The sequence below is a fragment of the Brassica rapa genome, chromosome A09 (genome assembly GCF_000309985.2).
Source record: "Brassica rapa cultivar Chiifu-401-42 chromosome A09, CAAS_Brap_v3.01, whole genome shotgun sequence".
NCBI classification, from domain to species: Eukaryota; Viridiplantae; Streptophyta; class Magnoliopsida; order Brassicales; family Brassicaceae; genus Brassica; species Brassica rapa.
The window spans coordinates 26998223-27019543 of record NC_024803.2 but is presented as its reverse complement, the minus strand read 5'-3'; the positions used below and the strand labels follow the sequence as shown (position 1 = coordinate 27019543).

Sequence of the window (21321 nt, the reverse complement as noted above, 5' to 3'; positions counted from 1 at the left end):
CCGTGGGCAATGTTAGGTGACTTCAAAGAAATTTTCAATAATAGCAAAAAAACTGGGTGGCCCCAGAGATCAGATTCATTATTTGTGGAGTTTAATGAAATGATGAGAATATGTGGAAAGAAAGACCTGTTAAGTTGGGGGAACAATTTCTCTTGGAATGTATGGAGGAATAAAAAAATGGATCTCGGTAAACTGGATAAGTGCGTTGGGAAACAAATAGTGGTTGTTACTCTTCCCTAGTGCCATCCAGACATTCATGGCAAAAACGTGGATTTGATCACAGACAGGTCTTCCAAAGCTTGAAGCATCTCATGATACATACATAGGATTTTTCAGGTTTGATTGGCAGAATGTTGAATTCCCTCAAGTGAGATATGAAATGTGGCAATGCATGGGGCACTTCAGGAACATGCCGAGGACCTCAGTCGTTGACATGATCAGGGACTGTTGGGTGGCGCTGAGTTGATGGAAAAAAGATAGTGAAGCGAATTCCAAATCTCGTCTCACTAGCTTCAATACTTTTTTGATAAGAACAGTCCAAGTTGGACCCTTCCTACAAGGTAATGTAAGAGCTTAAACTCCAGCTAGTTTCAAGCCTACAAAGATGAAGGCAGCTTCTAGAAACAGAAATGTAGGGACAAATCGAATGGGTTTAGATAGGAACACTAATTTTTCCATGCGTCGGTCAGACAGCTAGGAACAATAATGGTGTGGACAAGCTGATCGATGATATGGGTGCTACTCATCGTGCAAAGGCATCAAAGGCTCAAGTAGCAATGGAGTATTTCTCTAACCTGTTTAAGTTTTCTAATCCTACGGATATCCCAGATTTCTTTGATGGTTCCAACCTCGAGTGATAAGCAGAATGAACGAAGAGCTTACAAGGGAAGTCTCCAAAGAAGAGGTGAAGAGCTGCCCTTTGCGATAAAAGCTACTAGTGCCCCGAGGTCCCAGCTGTAACAATGAAAGATCCCAGCTGTAACGATGAAAGACCTTAGACCGATCAGCCTGTGTTCAGTCATGTTGATGGCTCCAAACCAGTCTGCCGTTGTGGCTGATCATCCTATTTTGGATAACATATTGATCACTCATGAGAGAGTGCATAGTCTGAGAACGAAAAAGAAACTTTTCAAATGATTTATAATGATCAAGACTGACATGACCAAAGCGTACGATAGGGTGGAATGGGAGTATGTTAAGGTCTTACTTCTAGCAATGGGTTTTGATCAGAAGTGGGTTCAACTGGTGCTCTTTTTCTACTCCTCGGTCACTTATACTGTTCTGATGAATTGACAACTCTATGGACTAGTAGAACCAGAGAGAGGTCTCAGGCAATGGGATCTCCTTTCCACTTTCCTATTTGTTATGTGTACTGAATGTCTGACATATATGATGAATAAAGAAGAGAATGAAGGTTTGATTAATAGAATCGGCTTCTCACCCGGTGATCCATCAGTCATCATTTGCTCTTTATGGATGACATGTGTGTTCCATATAGAGGCTTCAATCCAGCAGTGTGATCAGATGCAATAACATCCTAAAGAGGTACGAATACCTCACTGGTTCATATTATTAACTTGGATAAATCGTCCATCACCTTTGGTGAAAATGTGGAGGAAGAGGTCAAGAAAGAAATCCACGCAAGGCTGGGGATAATCAATATGGGTGGCGCCAGTTCTTACTTGGGTTCTGCCTGAGTGTTTTTAGTGACCAAAGGTGGAGATGTTGAGTACGCTTTCTCAAGAAGGAAAAATAAATTTTGATTTAAGTATTTTTGCGATGGGAATGCCGGTGTATTCTATGAGTTGCTTCAAGCTTCCCAAAATTACTTGTGGCAACATTTCAAGTGCAATGGCTTCTTACTGGTGGAGCTCAATAGAAGATAAGAAAAAAGTTCATTGGATTAGCTGGAAAAGCTCTGCCTGCTGAAGAATCTCGGAGACTTGGGTTTAAAGATAGAGAAAATTACTAGAATGTTACACATTTTATGGTTTATTACTAGAATGTTGTACATCTTTGTTTTATTACTAGAATGTTTTCTCTTTCCTAGTAATTTACAATAAGGGGCTTTTGTTATGTTTTATTTTCTAAAACTAATTTTAAAGATCAAAGCCACATCAGTTATTAAAAATCCACATCACATCAGTTATTTTCTGAAACCAAACCGTCTCTATCACTATCACTATCATACATACGGTTTTGTCAAAAAAAAAAAAGAACACGAAGAACTGTGTTGTGTCGAAGAAGGAACCGCAAACCGAAATCCTCTCACCCTTCGAAACCCTCGTCGACATTGTTCTTTACTTCTTCGAACTCTCTCTAACTCTCTGTCGTTGAACTCTCTATAACTCTCTGTCGTTGAACTCTGTCTCGTCGGAGTTTTTAGAAACCGTCGTCTGTACGAAATCGCCTTCACCGCATTCTCATCAACGAGTTCATCTTTTCCGGTAAGATGTCGCGACGTTATATATTGTATTTTGGTTGAGTTTGTGGGTCAGTTATATATTGAGGCTGTGATATGGGTGTGTCGAGGTTTTTGTTGCGACTGAGTTAGGGTTATGTTGACTGTGCTATGGGTTTGTCGAGGATTTTGTTGTGTCTGAGTTAGGGTTATGTTGCGGCTGAGATATGTGATTGTCTAGGCTTTTGTTGTGTCTGAATTAGGGCTTTTTGTTGTGGCTGAGTTATGGTTATGTTATAACTGAGTAATTATTATGTTATGGCTGAGTTATGGTTATGTTATAACTGAGTAATTATTATGTTATGGCTGAGTTATATATATGACCTAATATATTTTAATATTATGATATGGCTGTGTTATTTTTATGTTGTGGCTGATTTATTGTTGTGTTATATGATCAGATGGATGTTAGTCAAGTCGAACCACGTGATTACCCTCCAAGACTTTACCCTTCTAACCTAGAAGGTAAAGATATCAATCATAATTTCCGTGCAGGACATTTCCCCCACATTAAAGAAACAATAGGACTCGATGTGTGGGAAGAACTGGTGAACTCTCCCATTGGAGTAGTTGCTAGGCTACTTTCACGCGAAAGCATTTGGTCTGGTAGGACCGTACACTATCTGCTATGTAGACAGCTGCGAGTGCATAAAAAGGAGATATGGTCTGTTGTGGTTGATGATGTTATCAGGTTTAGCTTGCTCGAGTTTGGTGAGATCACTGGGTTAAACACAGGTCCATTGCCAACAGAAAGTTTTGAACCTGATCAATACAAAGAGTTTTGGGAGGAGTTGAAGGTGCCGCTTGGGATGGGACCCAAGTATGATGAGCTGAAGGCAGCATTAGAGTTCTGTCCTGGTTGGAGTTTTGAAAAGCGTAAGTGGTTGGGGATGTTATTTCTTCAAGCCATGGGACTGTACTGTTTGCATCACAATTCAAGGATACCCTTTCAAAGTGCAATAAGGGTATTCGACGATGAAGCCATGAGGTCGTATCCATGGGGTCGGACTGCATACGAAGTTCTTGTTGACTCTCTGAAAACACTGTCTCCAGATGGAAAGTCATACACAGTAAGCGGCATGAAGGACGTTTTATTGGTTTGGGCGTATGAGTCCATCGTCTGTTTCGGTGAGAAGTTTGGGAGAGTGGTCAACAATGAAGACGTTCCTCTTTTGCGATGGGGTGGAAGGCGTACACGTTCAAGTTTTGATACTGTCTTGTCTGACGAAATCAAAGATCATGGCGAGGTAATGTTTAACTGCTACTTATACGACTGAGTTAACAGCTACTTAATGGTTGAGTTTATTTTATATTGTTGCCGAATTAGTCTATTTGATGGCTGAGTTTATTTTATATTGTGACCGAATTAATTTATTTGATGGCTTGGTTTTGTGTTATTTGATGGCTGAGTTTATTTTATATTGTGACCGAATTAATTTATTTGATGGCTTGGTTTTGTGTTATTTGATGGCTGAGTTTATGATAAACTGGTGTTGCAGGTCCGTTTGAGGAGAATGGTTATGAAGGAGTCAATTGAAGAGATGTTTCCTGTATGGTCGGATGAACCTGACGACCCACAACTCGTTAGGTTGGTAGAAGACATACACGCAGGTAGATACGTGAAAGGTTTCTGGGAAGTACAGAGGGATGAGCAGGGGAAGGGGAATGAGAAGAAGAAGAAGAAGAAAACGAAGGGAGTTTCATCAGAAGCTGAGCCATCAACAAAGAAGCAGAAGAAAGAAGCTGCTGAAACGAGAAAGGGTTCTAGCGAGGAGGAAGCTGTATTGGACAAAGCGACTCTGACGAATCTTGTGAGTGCTCTGCAGAATATTTCAGCAAAATTTGACGCTTACGATTTTGACCGGAACCGGCCAGTGATGGACGAGAAGACCCTAGATAACGTGGTGAAAGCTGTAGTGCAGCAGAGTCTGAAAGTTTTGGGGGAAAGGAAAATTCCCGACAACGATGCTAAACTCTCCTCCGCCGGCGTAGAAAAATCTTTATCGGTGACATCATCACCTCGTAGGAGGTCGCCACCGGAAAAGTCGGACAAAAGTCCAGTGGTAGAACCGCAGGCCCAGGAGGAGAAGTCTGTAAAAACTCCAGTGACAGAACCGCGGCAGCAGAAAAAGCCTGTCAAAAGTCCAGAGCCGCCGCAGCAGAAAGAGAAGGCTGTCAAAAGTCCGGTGCCGCCGCAGCGGAAGGAGAAGGCTGTCAAAAGTCCGGTGCCGGCGCAGCAGAAACAGCAGAAGTCAGTCAAAAGTCCAGCGTTAGCTGAGACCCCTGCAAAGAAGAATTCGGAGCTTGAGAAGGATACAGTGGTGAGAAGGATTTTGGGTGATGATTTTAATGAAATTGATTTCATCAGTGTTTCTCCTGCAAAGATTACTAAGGATGCTAAGGATGGTAAGGATGCCAACGTTCCAGCCTATGGACGCGGCTTACGGGGCAAGGCCAAGCGTACTGTTACTGTAAAGGATGAGGCTATCGAGGATAAGAAAAAAGCACAGCGGGCAGAGGCTGCGTTGAAGAGGAAGGAGAAGCAAGAGGCTAAGAAAAAAGAGAACGAGGAGAAGAAACAGAAGAGAAAAGCGGCTGAGTTACAAAAGAAACAAGAGGCTGGGTTACAGAAGAAAAAGAAGGAAGACGAGGCTGAGTTACCGAAAAAAAAGAAGGAAAAAGAGGCTGAGTTACCGAAGAAGAAGAAAGAAGAAGAGGCTGAGTTACAGCGGTCTGCGGAATGTGTTGTGACCAACGACGAAGTTCTTGCGGAAGATAACGCATTGGCGGCGGAGTCTGATGTCGAGCCAGCTGAATTGATTAGATTTTCCGTGATAAAGGAACTTCGGGAGAAATCAGTTAAGTTATCTCCACAAGGGTTTTCATTGACGAACCTTGATTCAGCACCAGATTTTCCGTACATTGGAGACAATGGACAGACGACTTGCATGAGGAAGAACATTACGCCTTCATCAGTAATATACGACCCTTGCGCACCTGTTGATCCGGCGCGACTGGAAAAACTGAAGCAACACATTAAGGCAATTCCACCCAAACCACCAGCACCTAAAGATAAACCAGAAGAACCCTCAGCTGATCATGAGAGTGACTTCTACAGCATACTCATGCATGAAAGACCGTGGCCTGACAAAGAATATGGATGGGTGTTTGATAATGTAAGTCTTTATTAAGGCTGACTTATATATTCTATAAAGGCTGACTTATATATTTAATTCATTATATTACGGCTGACTTATTATTTTTCTTTGTCTAGCATATCGCTGCGTATATGAACGTCCTCATACAAAGGTCCATGCGAGATCCCACTCCATTCTGGTCCAAGCGGATTGGTTTCATAGACCCTTGGTTGTTAAGTTCTTGGGCTTCCCTCGATTACAGGCAGTTCAGGATGAAACCTGCTTCGTTCAAGTTCAAAGACTGTGGTTATGAAGCGTTGGTAAACGGGAGATTCCCCGAAGAATTTACAACAAACTTGAAGTGGTATGCAGATGTGGATCACGTGTACGGATGTCTTCAAACCGGCGGTAATCACTGGGTGGCGTTTCACGTGGATCTGATCAAGGAGAAGATAGATTGCTACGATCCAATCTATGGAGAGTCAACACCCGAAAGTGAGCAAAAAATGCTAAATGCTTTTAGACCTCTACTGGAGATGCTTCCCTGGATGTTGAATGAGCTTATTCCTGCCGATCTCCGAAAGCATTCTAGGAAGAGGTTCGCATTCAGACGGAGGAGCAAAAGATACATTCCACAAAACAACATGTCAGGTGATTGTGGGGTTTATTCGTTGAAGTTTGTGGAGTGTCTAGCGCTTGGTGTAACTTTTGATGGCATAAACGATAGTAATATTCAAGGGTTACGGGTGAAGATGGCAGCAGATATCCTCGAGGAAGGAGGAAATGTTGGAATGAACAATTTGTTTTCATAATGAAACTGTGTTTGTTTGTGAACCTGTGTTTGTTGTTATGTTAACTATTTGACTTTGGATAACTGCTGTAATAACTCAGTCGTATCGATTAGTAATACTCAGCCAGTACTCATTGATAACTCAGTCATACCTCAAACATACCCTAGAATCAAAATAATTAATAATTTTTCATTCGAATGTTATATATAAAGTCCAATTATCAAAATAATTAATAATAACTCAATGTGTGAGCATGATCTTTGTTGACTATACGAGTTTGGAATCGATTATAATCTTGAGGTATATGTTGTCTCTTACGAGTACCTAAAACTCTAGGCAGTGATATGAGGTGTGAGCATGATTCAAAACACGTAAACTGTTATTGTGTTATTTATTATGAATTTGTGATATTTATCATATCTTGTGGTTCGTACATCATAAATCATAACCCTAAACAATCTTATTCGGAACCCAAACCCTAAATAACTAAACCCTATACCCTAAACGGCAAACAACAAATCAGCCGTAAAGGTCTTAATAACTCAGCCTGTTAGTGTAAGTTAATATTTACATATGGCGCGAAAATTTTAGATATTTTATCTCGCGACCTTTAATGTTCTATACTTCCCCTATATATAGCCCCCTTCTCTTGCACCTTCTCGCCTTATCTCACTAGAAAACCTAAACAATATCTCTATATCGCCTTACAAAGTTATGATTGTTCCTGGTTATTCAGAAAGGTTAGAGAACAGAGTCAATGAGATACTAAACTCTGAAAATCGTGAAAACCTTCCCGTTCTATACCCTGGCCCGGGTGTCTTGCTTGACAGCGTAATCTGGTTTAAATTTCTAAGCGATCTCTCCCTGGCCATCCCGTCGATTTTAGCAGAAGGATGGGTTCATGATTGGCCGACATGGCGCGCCATTCCCGATCATTTTAAGGAACGCTGGTTTCTTCAACTCGCTGTAAGGACAACATCTTTGAATTGTTTTTGATATTAGACATAATAACAGCACTTACATTTGGAAATTGGTTTTTTGTTGTAGCGCAAACGCACGTGGGCACGAAGATATAATTTTCAAGTTTGGACAAATTTTAATCTGGTGGCCAGAACGGTGTTTCGTTGTCAGATGCGCCTCTTGAAGAGGAGGTGGGCACATGGGGGTGAGAAGCCTGCGTGGATGCTAACTAGAGTTTGGCGTGATCTTGTCCACATGTTTGAAGAATTTGGTCCTGATAATTTTGGTTTTAGAAATTGATTTGTTGTTTTTGTTTGTATTCAGCCGTCAAGTTTTTGTAAAGTTGTTTAACTCAGCCGTTAAGTTTCTATAAAGTTGTTTAACTCAGCCATTAAGTTTCTATTAAGTTGTTTAACTCAGCCGTTTAGTTTCTATAAAGTTGTTTAACTCAGCCGTTAAGGTTTTATAAAGTTGTTTAACTCAGCCGGAATTGTTTGCGTCAAACGTCAGTGTTTCAGTTAAGTAACTCAGCCGTAATACGAATTAAGATACTAATAACTCAGCCTTATATTGTAAAAATACAAAGCCATAGTTAACGCTATTTTCAATGTATTATTATGGCCGCCATTACTTAATCGAGACCAGTATTAGAGTCCTTTATTCTCTTATTATTATACGTGCGAGAAATTCCATCGTCATTGAGAATATCGAGACTCATTATTATGGCCGTCATTACATTATCGAGACTACTATTATTAGAGACCTTTATTCTCTTATTATTATGTGCATGAGAAATTTCGTTTGCATTGAGAATATCGAGACTCATTATTATACGGCTGGCACGCATGTATCGGATTATTTACATAATCGAGGTATTGTTATTTTTAATGTAACTCAGTCAATACGTCTACGTTAACTCAGCCAAAATATAGACGCTAACACAGCCGTAATACGAATTCAACTTAAGTGTTTGATAAAATAATAAAGAACCTTTCGTATTTCTTGATTTGATTGAGTATTCGTCATAATTAAAGTGCATCACGTGTGTGGAAAAATACGGCTCAAACCTAATATCGAGGCATTTAATAGTTTATTAATTTAAATTATTCCTCTTTATTTGAATTTTTTTAAAAAAATGATTTTATATTACTACCACTATTGTTTTAACTTTGTCTTTCACACCAATTTCTCTTTCATTCAAAGAAAATGTCTTCTTCATCATCTGTGTCTGGTAACACTTACTTTCACCGCCGGCATGTGGAAAGAGGAACGCCGAAACAGTGTTGGTGTGGTGAACCCGCTGAATTATGTACATCTGCATCACGGGCTAATCCAGGAAGACTGTACTATTGCTGTCGCAAAGGATATATTAAGGTTTGATTTTTAATTTTATTCATTATACTGTCAATGTGATACTAAGAGCTGGGCATGTTGGTGAAATCAGAGACATTTATTCAAATGGGCGGACGAGTGCTTGGTGGAAGAGGTAGAAGATATGAAATCGGTGATGAGTGACATGACCAAAGGCATATCAGATCTGAGAGTAGACGTTGGTCGGTTGGAGAAAGAACTCGGTAAAGCGGAAAAGATGAAGTGTTTGATGTTTCCAGTGGTGGTTTGTGGGTTTGGTATGGCCATATTTTGGCACTATTTCTTTGCGTAGTCATGTGTTGTAATCATAATTTAGACGCAATGTTTTTAGTAACTCAGCTATTACGTTCAATGCAACTCAGCCAGTACGTTAATTAATTCATAATCAAACAATAACCCAGCCATAATACGAGTATTCGTCAGTCATAACGTTTTAATAACTCAGTTATAACGTTCACTGCAATTCAGCCGTTACGTTAATTAAGTCACTATCAAACAATAACCCAGCCATAATATGAGTATTCGTCAGTCATAATGTTTTAATAACTCAGTTATAACGTTCACTGCATCTCAGCCGTTACGTTAATTAAGTCATAATCAAACAATAACCCAGCCATTATATGAGTATTCGTCAGTCATAATAAGATAGTAACTCAGCTATAACGTTCAGTGGAAGTCAGTCATAATCAAACAATAACATAAACAATAACTCAACCATAATATGAATATTAGTCAGCCATAAAAAGAGACATACATAAATTTCTGGTTCGACATACATAAGTTTAGGTTCAAAATCACTCTTCCCTTTCCGGACATACACACATTAGTGGAGTAGTTTTCCCATCTCCAACCACATTGAACACAAATAAGTCTCCTATGGCGCATCTGTTAGCACGACAGAACTTTCTCCAGCCTCTTCTGATGTAATACATGCCGTCTGCTTCGCTAAATCGCAAACTCACAGTCCATGAATTTCCCTCTTTGTTGACAAGTATTATCTCTTGGCATTGTTTGTTCAAAGCAGTACAAGTCGTAGCTCCCTCAGGAAGATACTGCAAACACAGAACGTAAAGACACAGAACAGATCAAACCATATGTTAATAACTAACTAAATACTGCAAACACAGAACGTAAAGACACTGAACAGATCAAACCATATGTTAATAACTAACTAAATATGGTCTATAACTGAAAATCGACTCACAAGTTTGTCTTCTTTTAGATTCGAAGCAGTGACCTCAGCCTGAAAACAATAGTCAAATGAGAAAGAAGGAGCATCATCCGCATCGGCTTCTTCCTTGATGATGTGAGGATGTGTATACTGAATCTCACAACAGCTAGGACCAAATGGTGTGACATGAAACACCATATCTCCTTCGTGTTTGAAGATGACAATGTCACCGATTTGAAGGTCATGTGCTGTGGTGAAATCTTTCCAACCTCCGGTGAGTCTCCTGCCTTCTTGTATCACTTCCCAAGTTTGATCTGTAGCGTCCGATCTTAGTTTCCATGTTTTCCGGTTTGTCTTCCCTTCTATGTGCTGTGAGAAGAAGCCAAGTGGTATTGTCTGCAGGTCAGAAAAGCCAAAGTTAAGCAAACTCTAAAATAGGAACATATACACATGAGAAATAGAGAGTGTGTGTCTACCACGCCACTGTGGAAATCGGGAAGCAGAGGCTTCAAGAAATGAGGTTTGTGCGAATTAGGCATCTGCAAACAAGAAAAGAATGGGAAGAAAACATCATCGAACCTAAGCTGAATCCACAAATCTGCAAAAGAGAGGCTTCGGTTTTACCTTCGTATCGAGACGCTTCGAAATCGCCTGTCGTCGAGAGCTTTTCTTTTTTTTTTCGCGTTGGGACGAAAATGATTTCTTTTTTTTTTCCTTGTGTAAAGTAAATAATGCCGGAAAATATAACTCAGCCGTAACATTGTTAATAATTAATAATGCCGAAGAATAAAACTCAGCCGTAACATTGTTAATAATTAATAATACCGAAAACTAAACCTCAGTCGTAAAATTGTTAATATTTAATGATGTCGAAAAATAAAAGTTGGCCAAAAGAGTCATACATAATTTAACTCAGTGTCGAGTTATGTCCTGACACGCATGTCCGAGTAATTTACGATATCGAGGTCATTATATGTTTATTTTATTTGGACACGCGTGATCTTTATATTTAATATGATTTCCCTATTATATTTCCAATATTTACAAGTAAAAGATAAAGGAAAAACCAGAGTCGACTTCTAAAACCTAAAGTAAGTCTCTTTCGTCCAAAATCGATTTTGAATTATTTTTTGTATTTTGGCCTTGTTCGATTTTGCATTATTTTTTGTGTGCTATGATGTATAAATTAGATGGATCTACAGCGTGGAATTCCAAGGACGTGCGACTGTGGAGCTGCTACCATTGTGTTAACGTCAGGTACAATAAAGAATCCGGGTAGAAGATTTTATCGATGTGGAGCAAATTCGGGTCAAAACCATGTTTTCAAATGGCTTGATGAAGCACATGATGAAGAGTTTGTAGTTGTGGCAAACAAACTCGCGACGATAGAGCAGGATTTGGCCGCTATAAAAGCAGAATTAGATGATATGAAGAAAGACATAACTGAGATCATAAAAATTATTGAATGTCTTAGGATGAAGTCTTAAATGTATTAGTTGCTACTACTACTTCTTTGTTTACTCAGATTCTGTACTCATAAGTCAGTCTATGTTTATGTAACTCGGATTTAACTCAGCCGTTGTTAATTTCTTCCGAAACAACAACTCAGCCGTAACATGTAATAATATCAGTCTTAACGTTTAGGTGAACAATCAAAAAACAGTCATAAGATGAATAAATGAGAATAACTCAGTCGTAAGATGAAAATAACTCAGATGAAAATAAGTCAGCCATAAGATGAAAATAACTCAGCCATAAGATGAAAATAAGTCAGCCATTAGATGAAAATAACTCAGTCATAAGATGAAAATAAGTCAGCCATAAAAACAGAATATATAATTTTTTGTTCGACATACATAATGGCATAGCAAAAAACATAAAAAAGATAAGATTCTGATGCAGAGACATCTTCACTACTTACTTGTGTCCCTAAACAGGCTTATCGGTTCAAAATCACGAAAGAACAAGGAAATCTCTTTGATCCAGAAACAGCGCTCACACATGTTGTCGTCCTTAGTCACATCAATGTGCCATAGGCAGAGACATTGTCGGTCCACAACATTTGCACATTGGCAAAGGTAGAAGGACGGAACATAAGTAGAAGTGAACATGGCCTTAATTTGACGGAACTCGTCAGTATGCCACAAACCCCATCCCCATTTCGCATCTCGAACAAGTTTCCCGACCCTGTCAACAGTTGTTCTTGGAATTCTCCGAAAATACTGCGCATCACCGTAAAAGATTGCTTGAGTCATAGTGTGTGTATACACTGCACGCTCATATCCTGCATCTGCTGCACGCTTGAGGAGAGAAATGCCATAATCTTGCTCATCGTATGAGTAGAAAAACTGTACACCCTTTACATAAATTGTGCCTCAGCGTAGCAAGTTTTCAACAACTAAGATGGCATAATGAGACCCCAGGGAAAGGATAACACATCGAAATAATGGTATACCCTACGCATATCTGCTAACGCCTTCATCGACCTGGACGATGCTCTGAGGCGGTAGAGATCTTGGAAGGAGTTACGGGCCACACGTTCAACCACCATTGCCTGAAGATCTTCAGACAATTCAAGCAGAGGGAAATATTCCATTTTCTCTGAGAGGACAGTTGTGTAAAAGATAGAGAGTTGAAGATGTGTAATTGTTTGAGAAGTACCTTATTTATCTGCAGTTAACGGTTATAGTTTCGTATCGCGGCGTTTCTTATTTCTTATTTTGAGCGGGAATTTAATCCATAACTCAGCCGTGTATTACAATAACTCAGCCTTAGTTGACTTCGCGACGTTTCGTGTTTCTAGCGGGGAAGTTTTTTTCAACTGCGTTTGAATAAAAGAGCTGACATTAGAAATCACGACAATTATTAGGCGTGTGAGTAACATTATCTCAGCCAATGAAGATTAATTTCTCTTAATTTAATTCGCTACTTTCGTATTCCACTTTATAATCAATAATTACGAAGGGGCTATTACGTAACGTAGGGCAATTAAGTACGGACATTTCGTTTTTCGATGTCTGTGTCTCTCTTGAGTAATGGGAAGCGGGCAAATCAATGAAAATAAAAACCCAACCATAATACAAAATTTGAAAAACATTAACGCAGCCGTCATAGAACATTAAAACAAAAAAAACCAGCCGTATTACAACACAAAACCCAGCCGTATTACAATTAATAATCCAGCCGTTGTGCAAATCAATGAAAATAAAACCCAGCCGTATTACAACACAAAACCCAGCCGTATTACAACACAAAACCCAGCCGTATTACAAAACAACATGAAAAGCAATTGCTTATATCGGACAAGTTCTCGCATTATGTCCACTTTGACTGCAACGAGAACATATGTGCTCTTTCCTAGGACGTTTGTTTGCAAGTGCAACTTCTAAAGCAGATTTCATCCTATTTTTTTTAGGTCTTCCCGGTTGTTGACGAATAAACGGTGGAAAGCACTGTACGTTAGCCACGTTATCTGGAACAGGTAGCGCTGAGTCAACCGGCATGACCGATTCAGCGTATGCGCTAGCTAAATAAGTGCTTTTATAGTAAGGACTGCACAGTGATATACGAGAAACATTTCTTTCCTCTGCAGCTGCGATTGCGTGTACACATGGTATTTTCTCGACATCGAAACGCCGACATGTGCACTTTCGCTCAACCAAATTAACAACATTCAAAGACTCGCCAGCAGCGCCATATTTAACTTCAGTGTGATGGTCATCAATCCTTTGAACCGTCCAATCCCGGGAGGCACTTACACGTCCCTATTAACAAAACCCAATATTCGTGAAACGGCTTACTTATTATTTATAAAGCTGGCTTATGCAATATAACGACTGACTTATTAGATTTAAAGACTGACTTATTTTACTGTTACGACTGACTTACTTGTAATAGTTTCTCCACACCGCGCGTGAGTGTGGTTGACTGCGATCTGGCATCCACTCTTCGTTCAGCAAACCATCTGGTCATCATAACCCGTATCGATTCCAATATTCGAACAATGTTAAGACCTCTAGCATGCGATAATGCTCTGTTCATTGATTCCGCTATGTTCGTAGTCATCAAATTGTACCTCTCGCCCGGGAAATAAACACGTGTCCACAGTCTGACATCAGCTCTTTCGAGGTAGCCGTGGAGATCAGGATTAAGTGCTTCAATCTCCTCGAAAATCATATCAAAGTCAGACATTCTAAAACATCTCGCCGCTTTCTTCACCAGCCGAAATACATCTTTTCCTTTGTACCGTCCCAATATGTTTTTATACAAATGATAGGTGCATATTCCACGAGCAGCTAACGGATACACATTTGTAATTGCTTTCCCTATCGAGTTATGCCTATCTGATATTATCGCAAGACCCTCCTGGTCAGGAATCAACACTTTTAGTTGCGTAAAAAACCAATTCCACGAATCATCATTTTCAGTGTCAACCACTGCGAAGGCTATTGGAAAAATCTGAAAGTTACCATCCTGAGCTAGTGCTGTGAGTAGCGTCCCTTTATATTTACCATTAAGAAACGTACCGTCGACGACAACAACTTTGCGCATGAAAGGAAACCCATTAACGCTCGCACCAAACGCAAGAAACACATACATGAATCTTCCAAGCTCATCGATTTGAAGACGCGTAACTGTATTCGGATTTGCCCTTCTTATCATGTATAAGTAAGAAGGCAAGAGTTCAAAACCACACTCAGGTGTGCCCTCATCGATTTCCCTTGCACATTTAAGCGTCCGGTGTGATTTCCAATATTCCATCTGCTCACATGAAAAAACAATTTACATAACTCAGCCACATCATATCATTAAGACGGTCACAACGTAAACATAACTCAACCATAGTTTTGTAACTCAGCCATTTCTAACATAAAATAACCCAGCCTATACTCTACCATAACTCAGCCGTTGTAACATAATTACCTTTACACCAAACTGCTTAGTGATAGCTATTCCGACACTCTCAGGGCGAACGGCCGGACCAACGTCGCCGAGAAAGTTCTTGTACAACTCTCCTAAAATATCCGGTGTTGCATTTCGAGATCGATTAGAACGCTCAGTTACAGAACATGCATGATCCGAGTCGTAAATACGAATATAAAACTGCGGGGACAATCCTTCGGTAGATGCACGAACTCTCCATGTACATCCATCAACCCAACACTTAACAACGTATGTTGTCAGGTTTGATATTTCTACATCAAAATCAAATTGATGCCTCACTGTAAAAAGTTTCAGTCGTCTCTTCAAATGCTTTTTAGTCAAGTATCGTTGTCCTACCGCAAGGTCTAACGACGACATCTCCAACTTCAAAACCTCCAGATTCCCTTTAGATTCGCTCATCAAGAAGTTCTGATATCTTTCTTGGAAGGTAGCGTTGGTGAATCTTCGTCTTCTTCGATAGGAGACTCACCGTATGTGCTGAAGTTATCATCTTCAGATGACGCACCGTCCGAGTCATCGAACATATCAAATCGACTTTCAAATTCATCATCTTCTTCGTTTTCTTTGCCTATTTCATCTTCTCCGGCTACGTCGTGTATTTCAACGTTACTAAAGCAGTCATTCTCAATTTCATCTTGTTCATCCTCCAAACTGCAACCATCGTAACTCCCATTCTCTATAGACTCAACTTCTAAAGCTTCAACTTCTAAAGCTTCTTCTTCTGAAGCGTCTTCTTCTGAAGCTTCTTCTTTAGAAGCTTCTTCTTCTGAAGCTTCTACGTCTGAGCTGTCATCCTTTTTCTCTGTAATCTCCACACAGAGACGTAGTTGTTTGCTTTTCTTTAAGCTTAGAAAACATTGCAATTGTCGAGTGTTGGACACGTAAACTGGTGGAGTGTTGTGCGCCATTGTTTTCAATGTTTTATTCGAAAACATGTAGCTAAGCAGAATATGAACCTTCAAATCATTCAAACCGTAATCGTCGATGACAGACTTTGTGAAATCTTCAAGTTTAGTTTTCTCACCTAAATGAAGAACTCTACACCCTCTACTGTCGACGTTGAATACATATCGTTTTTTCATAATCCATTTACCGGAAACAATAATAACGGGATCCATTACCATATGAGAAAGATGAAGAGGATAGATAACTGAGATGATGAAGAAGAAAAGAAAGTCTGTGTAATCATTCAAAAATAAGATGAAGAAGACAACTGAAAGGTCTCGTAACTCAGTTGTAAATTGGGCGACCGTTAGTGATGACATGTCAAATCCGAGTTGATGACATGGCAGATGACATGGAACATCGGTTAATCAGCCGACAAACAAATCAGTAACTCAGCCATCATGTTTACACTTTGTCAGCCGATACATGGAAACATTCTAGTAATTAATCTTTTGACAGTAAGTCAGCCGCAATAAGGATGAACAACCACATGTCAGCCGTAGAACATTCTAATAATTAATCTTTCGCTCATACGTCAGCCGCAAAGCAGCTGAGTTTACTGTTTATCCATGCTTAACGGCTGATTAATACAAACCCAGTCGTAACAGCATCCCATAACTCAGCCGTGGCTTCAATAACCCAGCCCATCCATGTTCCTTTACTCAGCTGAAAAAAAATTTCTCAGCCGTGTCTTAACCACGACTCAGCCAAATTTTCCAGAAATCAAACCGCCGATGTATAAGTCAGCCGTCATTTGTATCATTAAGTCAGCCGTGATCACATAACTCAGCCGGATTTCTGTAAATCAGTTGTATCGGCAAGCTGACTTATAGTTTTAAGTCAGTCACTTTCACTTAAGTCAGTCGTATGTATTAAGTCAGCCGTAACGTAAAGATAAATCGGCCGTAACTACGTATCTATCGCTTAACAGCTGACTTAATGAAAATACGGACGCGAATTCCTCCGTGGCGCCGGTTTTTTGCCTACGTGGCAGCGAAAAGTAATGGCATTCTCGTAAATACGTTTTTTCTCATAACGTAAAAAAAGGGTACGCTTGGTATCGAAAATATTCTAGTAATAAAAAAAAGTTCTGTATCATTCTAGTCAATACACCTAAAATATGTAACATTCTAGTAAACTTCCCTTAAAGATATACATATGTTCAACCAGACCCTTTTGGCAAATCAGAGATGGAGAATGATGAAGGATTCATAACTTCTTCTTTCAAGGTTCCTGAGAAGTCGATTTTTTGAAGACATACGGTTTTAAGAAGCTGGAATGGCTACCATGCCATCCTATGGGTGGAAGAGCATAATGTTTTAAAAGAAATTGCTTGTCAAAGGCCTTTTCCAGAAGATTGACATTGGTGCTAATAATGTCCTGGTGTGGGCATTTCCGTGGCCGGATGACAGAGTTAGAGATAGATCATCGTTGAGGGAAAAACATTTCATTGATATAGACTTGAGAGTGTCAGCGCTATTGAATCAAGAAATGGGTGACAGGAACCTTGCAATGCTAAATGACCTATTTTTTACTCATGATGTCATGTTAATTTTAAAGATGGAGGTTTCCATTGGAACAAAGGACTTTAAAGTGTGGAAGTATAACAAGAGTGGAGCTTACAATATAAAGTTGGGGTAATGGTTGGGAGCTTCCTTGAGTAATTCGATGGCAAAAATTGTAGTAGAAGCGCTGCCTTCTTTAAATCTCCTAAAAGAGAAGATATGATTTCTCAAAATCCCTCCCAAACTCAAGGTCTTCTTGTGGAAATGTCTTTGCCTTACATCTTGCTGAAGGGATTGCAAGCAGAAGAATGAAGGTTGATTTGAGATGCCAACTTTGTGGAAATAAACCAGAATCGGCTAATCAGATCTTCCTTAACTGTCATGTGACGAGAGGTGCTTGGGCAAAAGCAAACTTCCCTACACATAGGCTTGGCTTTCATGCTACTTCGATCTATCAAAACTTTGATTTCATTATGAAGATAGGTAGTAACAATGAGAATTATAAGGTGTATCCTTGGATCCTGTGGAGATTATGGAAAAACAAATATAGACTCATTTTTGAAGAAAAATATTTGGAAATCTCAGAAATTGTTGCCAAAGCCGTAGGAGATTTTGAAAAATGGTTTCCGGCACACTAGTAATGAAGAAACAACCAATAAAGTGATGCTGATAACGAAATGCAAGAATGGGAATCTCCAGGAGTGGGATGGTTGAGATGTGATATTGGGACAGAGTGGTGTAAACACACACTCGTCAATGGTGTCTCTTGGATCCTCAGGAATGAGAAAGGAGAAGTGCTTATGAATAGTAGAGGCTCCTTCTCTAATGTCCCGAATGCAACAAAAGCACAAGCTAATGGTTGGTTGTGGGCCATCGAAAACATGAGAAATCTGAGGAAAACCAATATTGTTTTTGGGGTTGAGTCATCAGAGCTTCTAGGGGCTGTCCTCCGACCACCGGCTTGGCCTTCCTTCAAATGGATCTCGCTAAATATCTCTAGTTCCCTTCATTTTTTGGATCCATGGAAACTAAAACTGACTAAAAGGAAGGCAAATCTCCCTACTTTCTTGATTGCAAAGAGTGCCATCTCAAAGAATTTCTCTCAATCATATGTTGCAAGTGGGCACCCTAGGTGGTTCAGTGGTTCTCTTCTTTTTTTTGTTCAAGGAGCCAATCGTTTGTTTAGACTTTTGCTTGGGTATAATTGAGTCCAATTCTATAAACTCATTGGTTGTATGGTTATGGTTAGTTCCATATATGGATGAAAATCTTCTTTAGTGTGCAAAAAAAAAAGAAACCACTGTTATATAATATAAAAAATTTTATTTTTAACGCGAGCTTTTTAATATAAAAAACACCTATTTACATGTGTGATTTAGAACACTTTCAGTAGAAGGGTATACAAAAGTTCTAAAATTTCATATATGTGTATATATATATTATATATGCGTATTTAATTGTTGGATCTATTACTTTACGGAAAACTCAACCCAAAAGTAATAGACCCTACAATTACGTACGAATATATAATATATATATATATATATATACGCATATATGAAAAATTAAAATTCCAATGGATAGAACCCTTTATTGGAGGTGTTCTTAAAATCAAAATTTCTTATCCTTTGAAAATCACTATGATGTAACAAATATAAATTTGATCAAAAATCAGTCGTCAAATTTTTTTTTTTTTTTTTGACGTCAAACGGCCATTCTATATCAGTCGTCAATTTATTTTTGTACATCATATATTTTTCATATGAGAAAATATCACTTATCCACCTATTAGTTTTCTTATAGCAATTGGATTCTCTGATTAGCTTGCATATGCTATTCTATCATAAGACAAACAATACTTGGTTAAAATAAATAAAAAAAAGATCGTTCAGTTACACAACTAAGATATCACCAGATTATTATATTATTGAATTAAAATAATATATCAAAACCACATTATTACACTATTGGTGTGAAGTAATGTATCAAAAATTATATGAAATATATGATTTTACTGAAAACATTTTTGGATTATTATATGTTATATTAATAACACTATTATAATATTATTTCAATAGCTAAAAAATATGTTGGATTTGAAATCCAACAATTTCTAATGATATTTTATATATTCTCATATATTTGAATTGTATAATATTATATTTGAATCTTTAGCCTATATACATATATAAATTTCTTGATCTTTAAGTATGTTTCTAAGAGCATGGTTGAATAACTTCTCAACAGATGTTGTTAGTTTTCAAATCTAACAATTATTATAGCTACAAATTAATGTTAATTATATAGTTCGTGTAGCTATAACTTTTTTTAATACTGGATAACACATTACATCATCAGATAATCTCTAATTCTATTAGATATGATGATTAACTACCTGCAACATATGCAATATTGATATATTGAACAGGTCCATGGATAAGGTTTCCATGATGAAACTCTCTTCGAAAAACTTGGATCAACAGACGGTTCTGCATGTATGACATCCTCGATGGATAGGCTCTCACATCAGACCACCACAACGAACGGATCTGTCTACAGTACTCTGAAACCTCTAATAAACTTCGCATCATATAATCTGCAAGAAATTGCATAGTTTAGAAATCTAACTCTAAACATGGATATAAAAACCTTTAAACTTTAACCAGTAGGCTACGGTACTTCTACATAGACACATTTATATATTTTGTCACCATACACACAATCACACACACACACACATATATATATGTTTTATTATACACAATATATGTTGACATATATAGGTTCCGTATGGTAACGGACCACCGTCATGCACTGTTCTTAATAGTAACAAAAATCTCTATATATATCTATGTATTTATATATTTTTGTTACTATTAAAACTTCACCGTATCATTCGGAATCATAACTACAAGATATCTTTAAATGGTATTTCGTTTGTAAGTGAATTATATGATATGATCTGTCAGACACACAGAGCAGCCTTTATCACTACGTTGTCCCGCGTTATTAGGCGACCAATCTAACCGTTGTGTGTGTCAACTTTAATTATAGATTTGGCTTTTTTTCTTGCTAGTTTTCTAAATTGAATTTTTGATAAATTTATATTATTAAAATTGAAGTACATTTTAGGCTTCGAATGGCGAGTATCATCATGCTCCGCCCCGCAGTTAACAGTAACAAAAATCTCTACATATACTATATATCTATACATTTTTGTAACAGTTAGAACCGCACTGCAGTTGAACCGCTTGTCCTGCACCGCTCAAACCGCACCGCAGTTGAACCGCTTGTCCTGCACCGCTCAAACCGCAGTCACAATTTGGAGCCTTAGTACTGTTTGAAAATATGGATAACAGTATAAATAAAAATGATTTATAAATATGGATATAGTAATTACATTAATTGTCTTTCTATATTTCACTCATTTTAAAATTTTCATTAATTATATTACTTTAACAATACATCATATTATTAATTATATTACCATAATAATAATAGTGTAAGTTTTTATTTATTAGTTAATCAACACTAACTTTGTACCAATTATAAAATCAAAAATATAAAATAACTAGGTTTTGCATATGGTTAAACGTTCGGTTTAGCTTGTTTTACTAATTTTTTTTAAAAAAAATAGTTTCAATCTCTAGAAAATTACATTGCGAAAAACATAATTCAAAAACATGTTTTTTGAATAAAATAATTACTTAAATCAAAATAATAAAAATATATTACATTTATTGTCACTTAATTTTCACTCCATATAATTATTTTACTAAATAAAAATTTCTTTCTATTTCAATTAATTTAGCCAAACACATGTAACAAGTTTATAAAATCAGTTAGGCATGAGAAATTAGGCCGCGTTTGAATATTATTAATTTATGTGTGGATTTTGAGTTGGGCCCTTCTAAGTTTAGATGAGTTCGGTTCCGATGTATATTAACCTAAAAATATCTAAATAACAAATGTATCTGAAACGGGTTCGGATATTTGTTACCGAAAATAACCATGTTATCCGATTCGGTCCAGATCT

General features: G+C 38.1%; 4 protein-coding genes across 7 annotated transcripts; 2 read left to right on the top strand and 2 right to left on the bottom strand.

Annotated features, from left to right (window-relative positions):
* Positions 1-1936: 1936 nt before the first annotated feature.
* On the top strand, positions 1937-20834 carry LOC117128599. 4 transcript variants are annotated; one of them, XM_033281349.1, is made up of 4 exons: positions 1937-2447; positions 2863-3708; positions 3961-5637; positions 5736-20834. In XM_033281349.1, exons 2-4 carry the CDS (start codon positions 2863-2865, stop codon positions 6408-6410), a joined length of 3198 nt encoding a protein of 1065 aa, XP_033137240.1. In that variant the 5' UTR covers positions 1937-2447; the 3' UTR covers positions 6411-20834. The 4 variants fall into 4 exon arrangements, 2 of the variants coding, with proteins under 2 accessions (XP_033137240.1, XP_033137239.1); XR_004451965.1 differs by having other exon boundaries at positions 1938-3708; positions 5736-7355; positions 7437-20834; XR_004451966.1 differs by having other exon boundaries at positions 1938-3708; positions 5736-8723; positions 8794-20834.
* LOC117128604 (B3 domain-containing protein REM10-like) lies at positions 7669-10711 on the bottom strand. The gene is made up of 4 exons (XM_033281400.1): positions 10516-10711; positions 10368-10430; positions 9925-10287; positions 7669-9772 (listed from the first exon to the last, which is right to left on the bottom strand). Exons 2-4 carry the CDS (start codon positions 10428-10430, stop codon positions 9515-9517), a joined length of 684 nt encoding a protein of 227 aa, XP_033137291.1. The 5' UTR covers positions 10516-10711; the 3' UTR covers positions 7669-9514.
* On the top strand, positions 8556-9012 carry LOC117127791 (uncharacterized protein At4g04775-like). The gene is made up of 2 exons (XM_033278459.1): positions 8556-8723; positions 8794-9012. Exons 1-2 carry the CDS (start codon positions 8556-8558, stop codon positions 9010-9012), a joined length of 387 nt encoding a protein of 128 aa, XP_033134350.1.
* On the bottom strand, positions 13185-15234 carry LOC117127790. Its single transcript, XM_033278458.1, has 3 exons — positions 14815-15234; positions 13780-14652; positions 13185-13655 (listed from the first exon to the last, which is right to left on the bottom strand). The coding sequence occupies exons 1-3, from the start codon at positions 15232-15234 to the stop codon at positions 13185-13187; spliced, it is 1764 nt and encodes a 587-aa protein (XP_033134349.1).
* Positions 20835-21321: the final 487 nt, after the last annotated feature.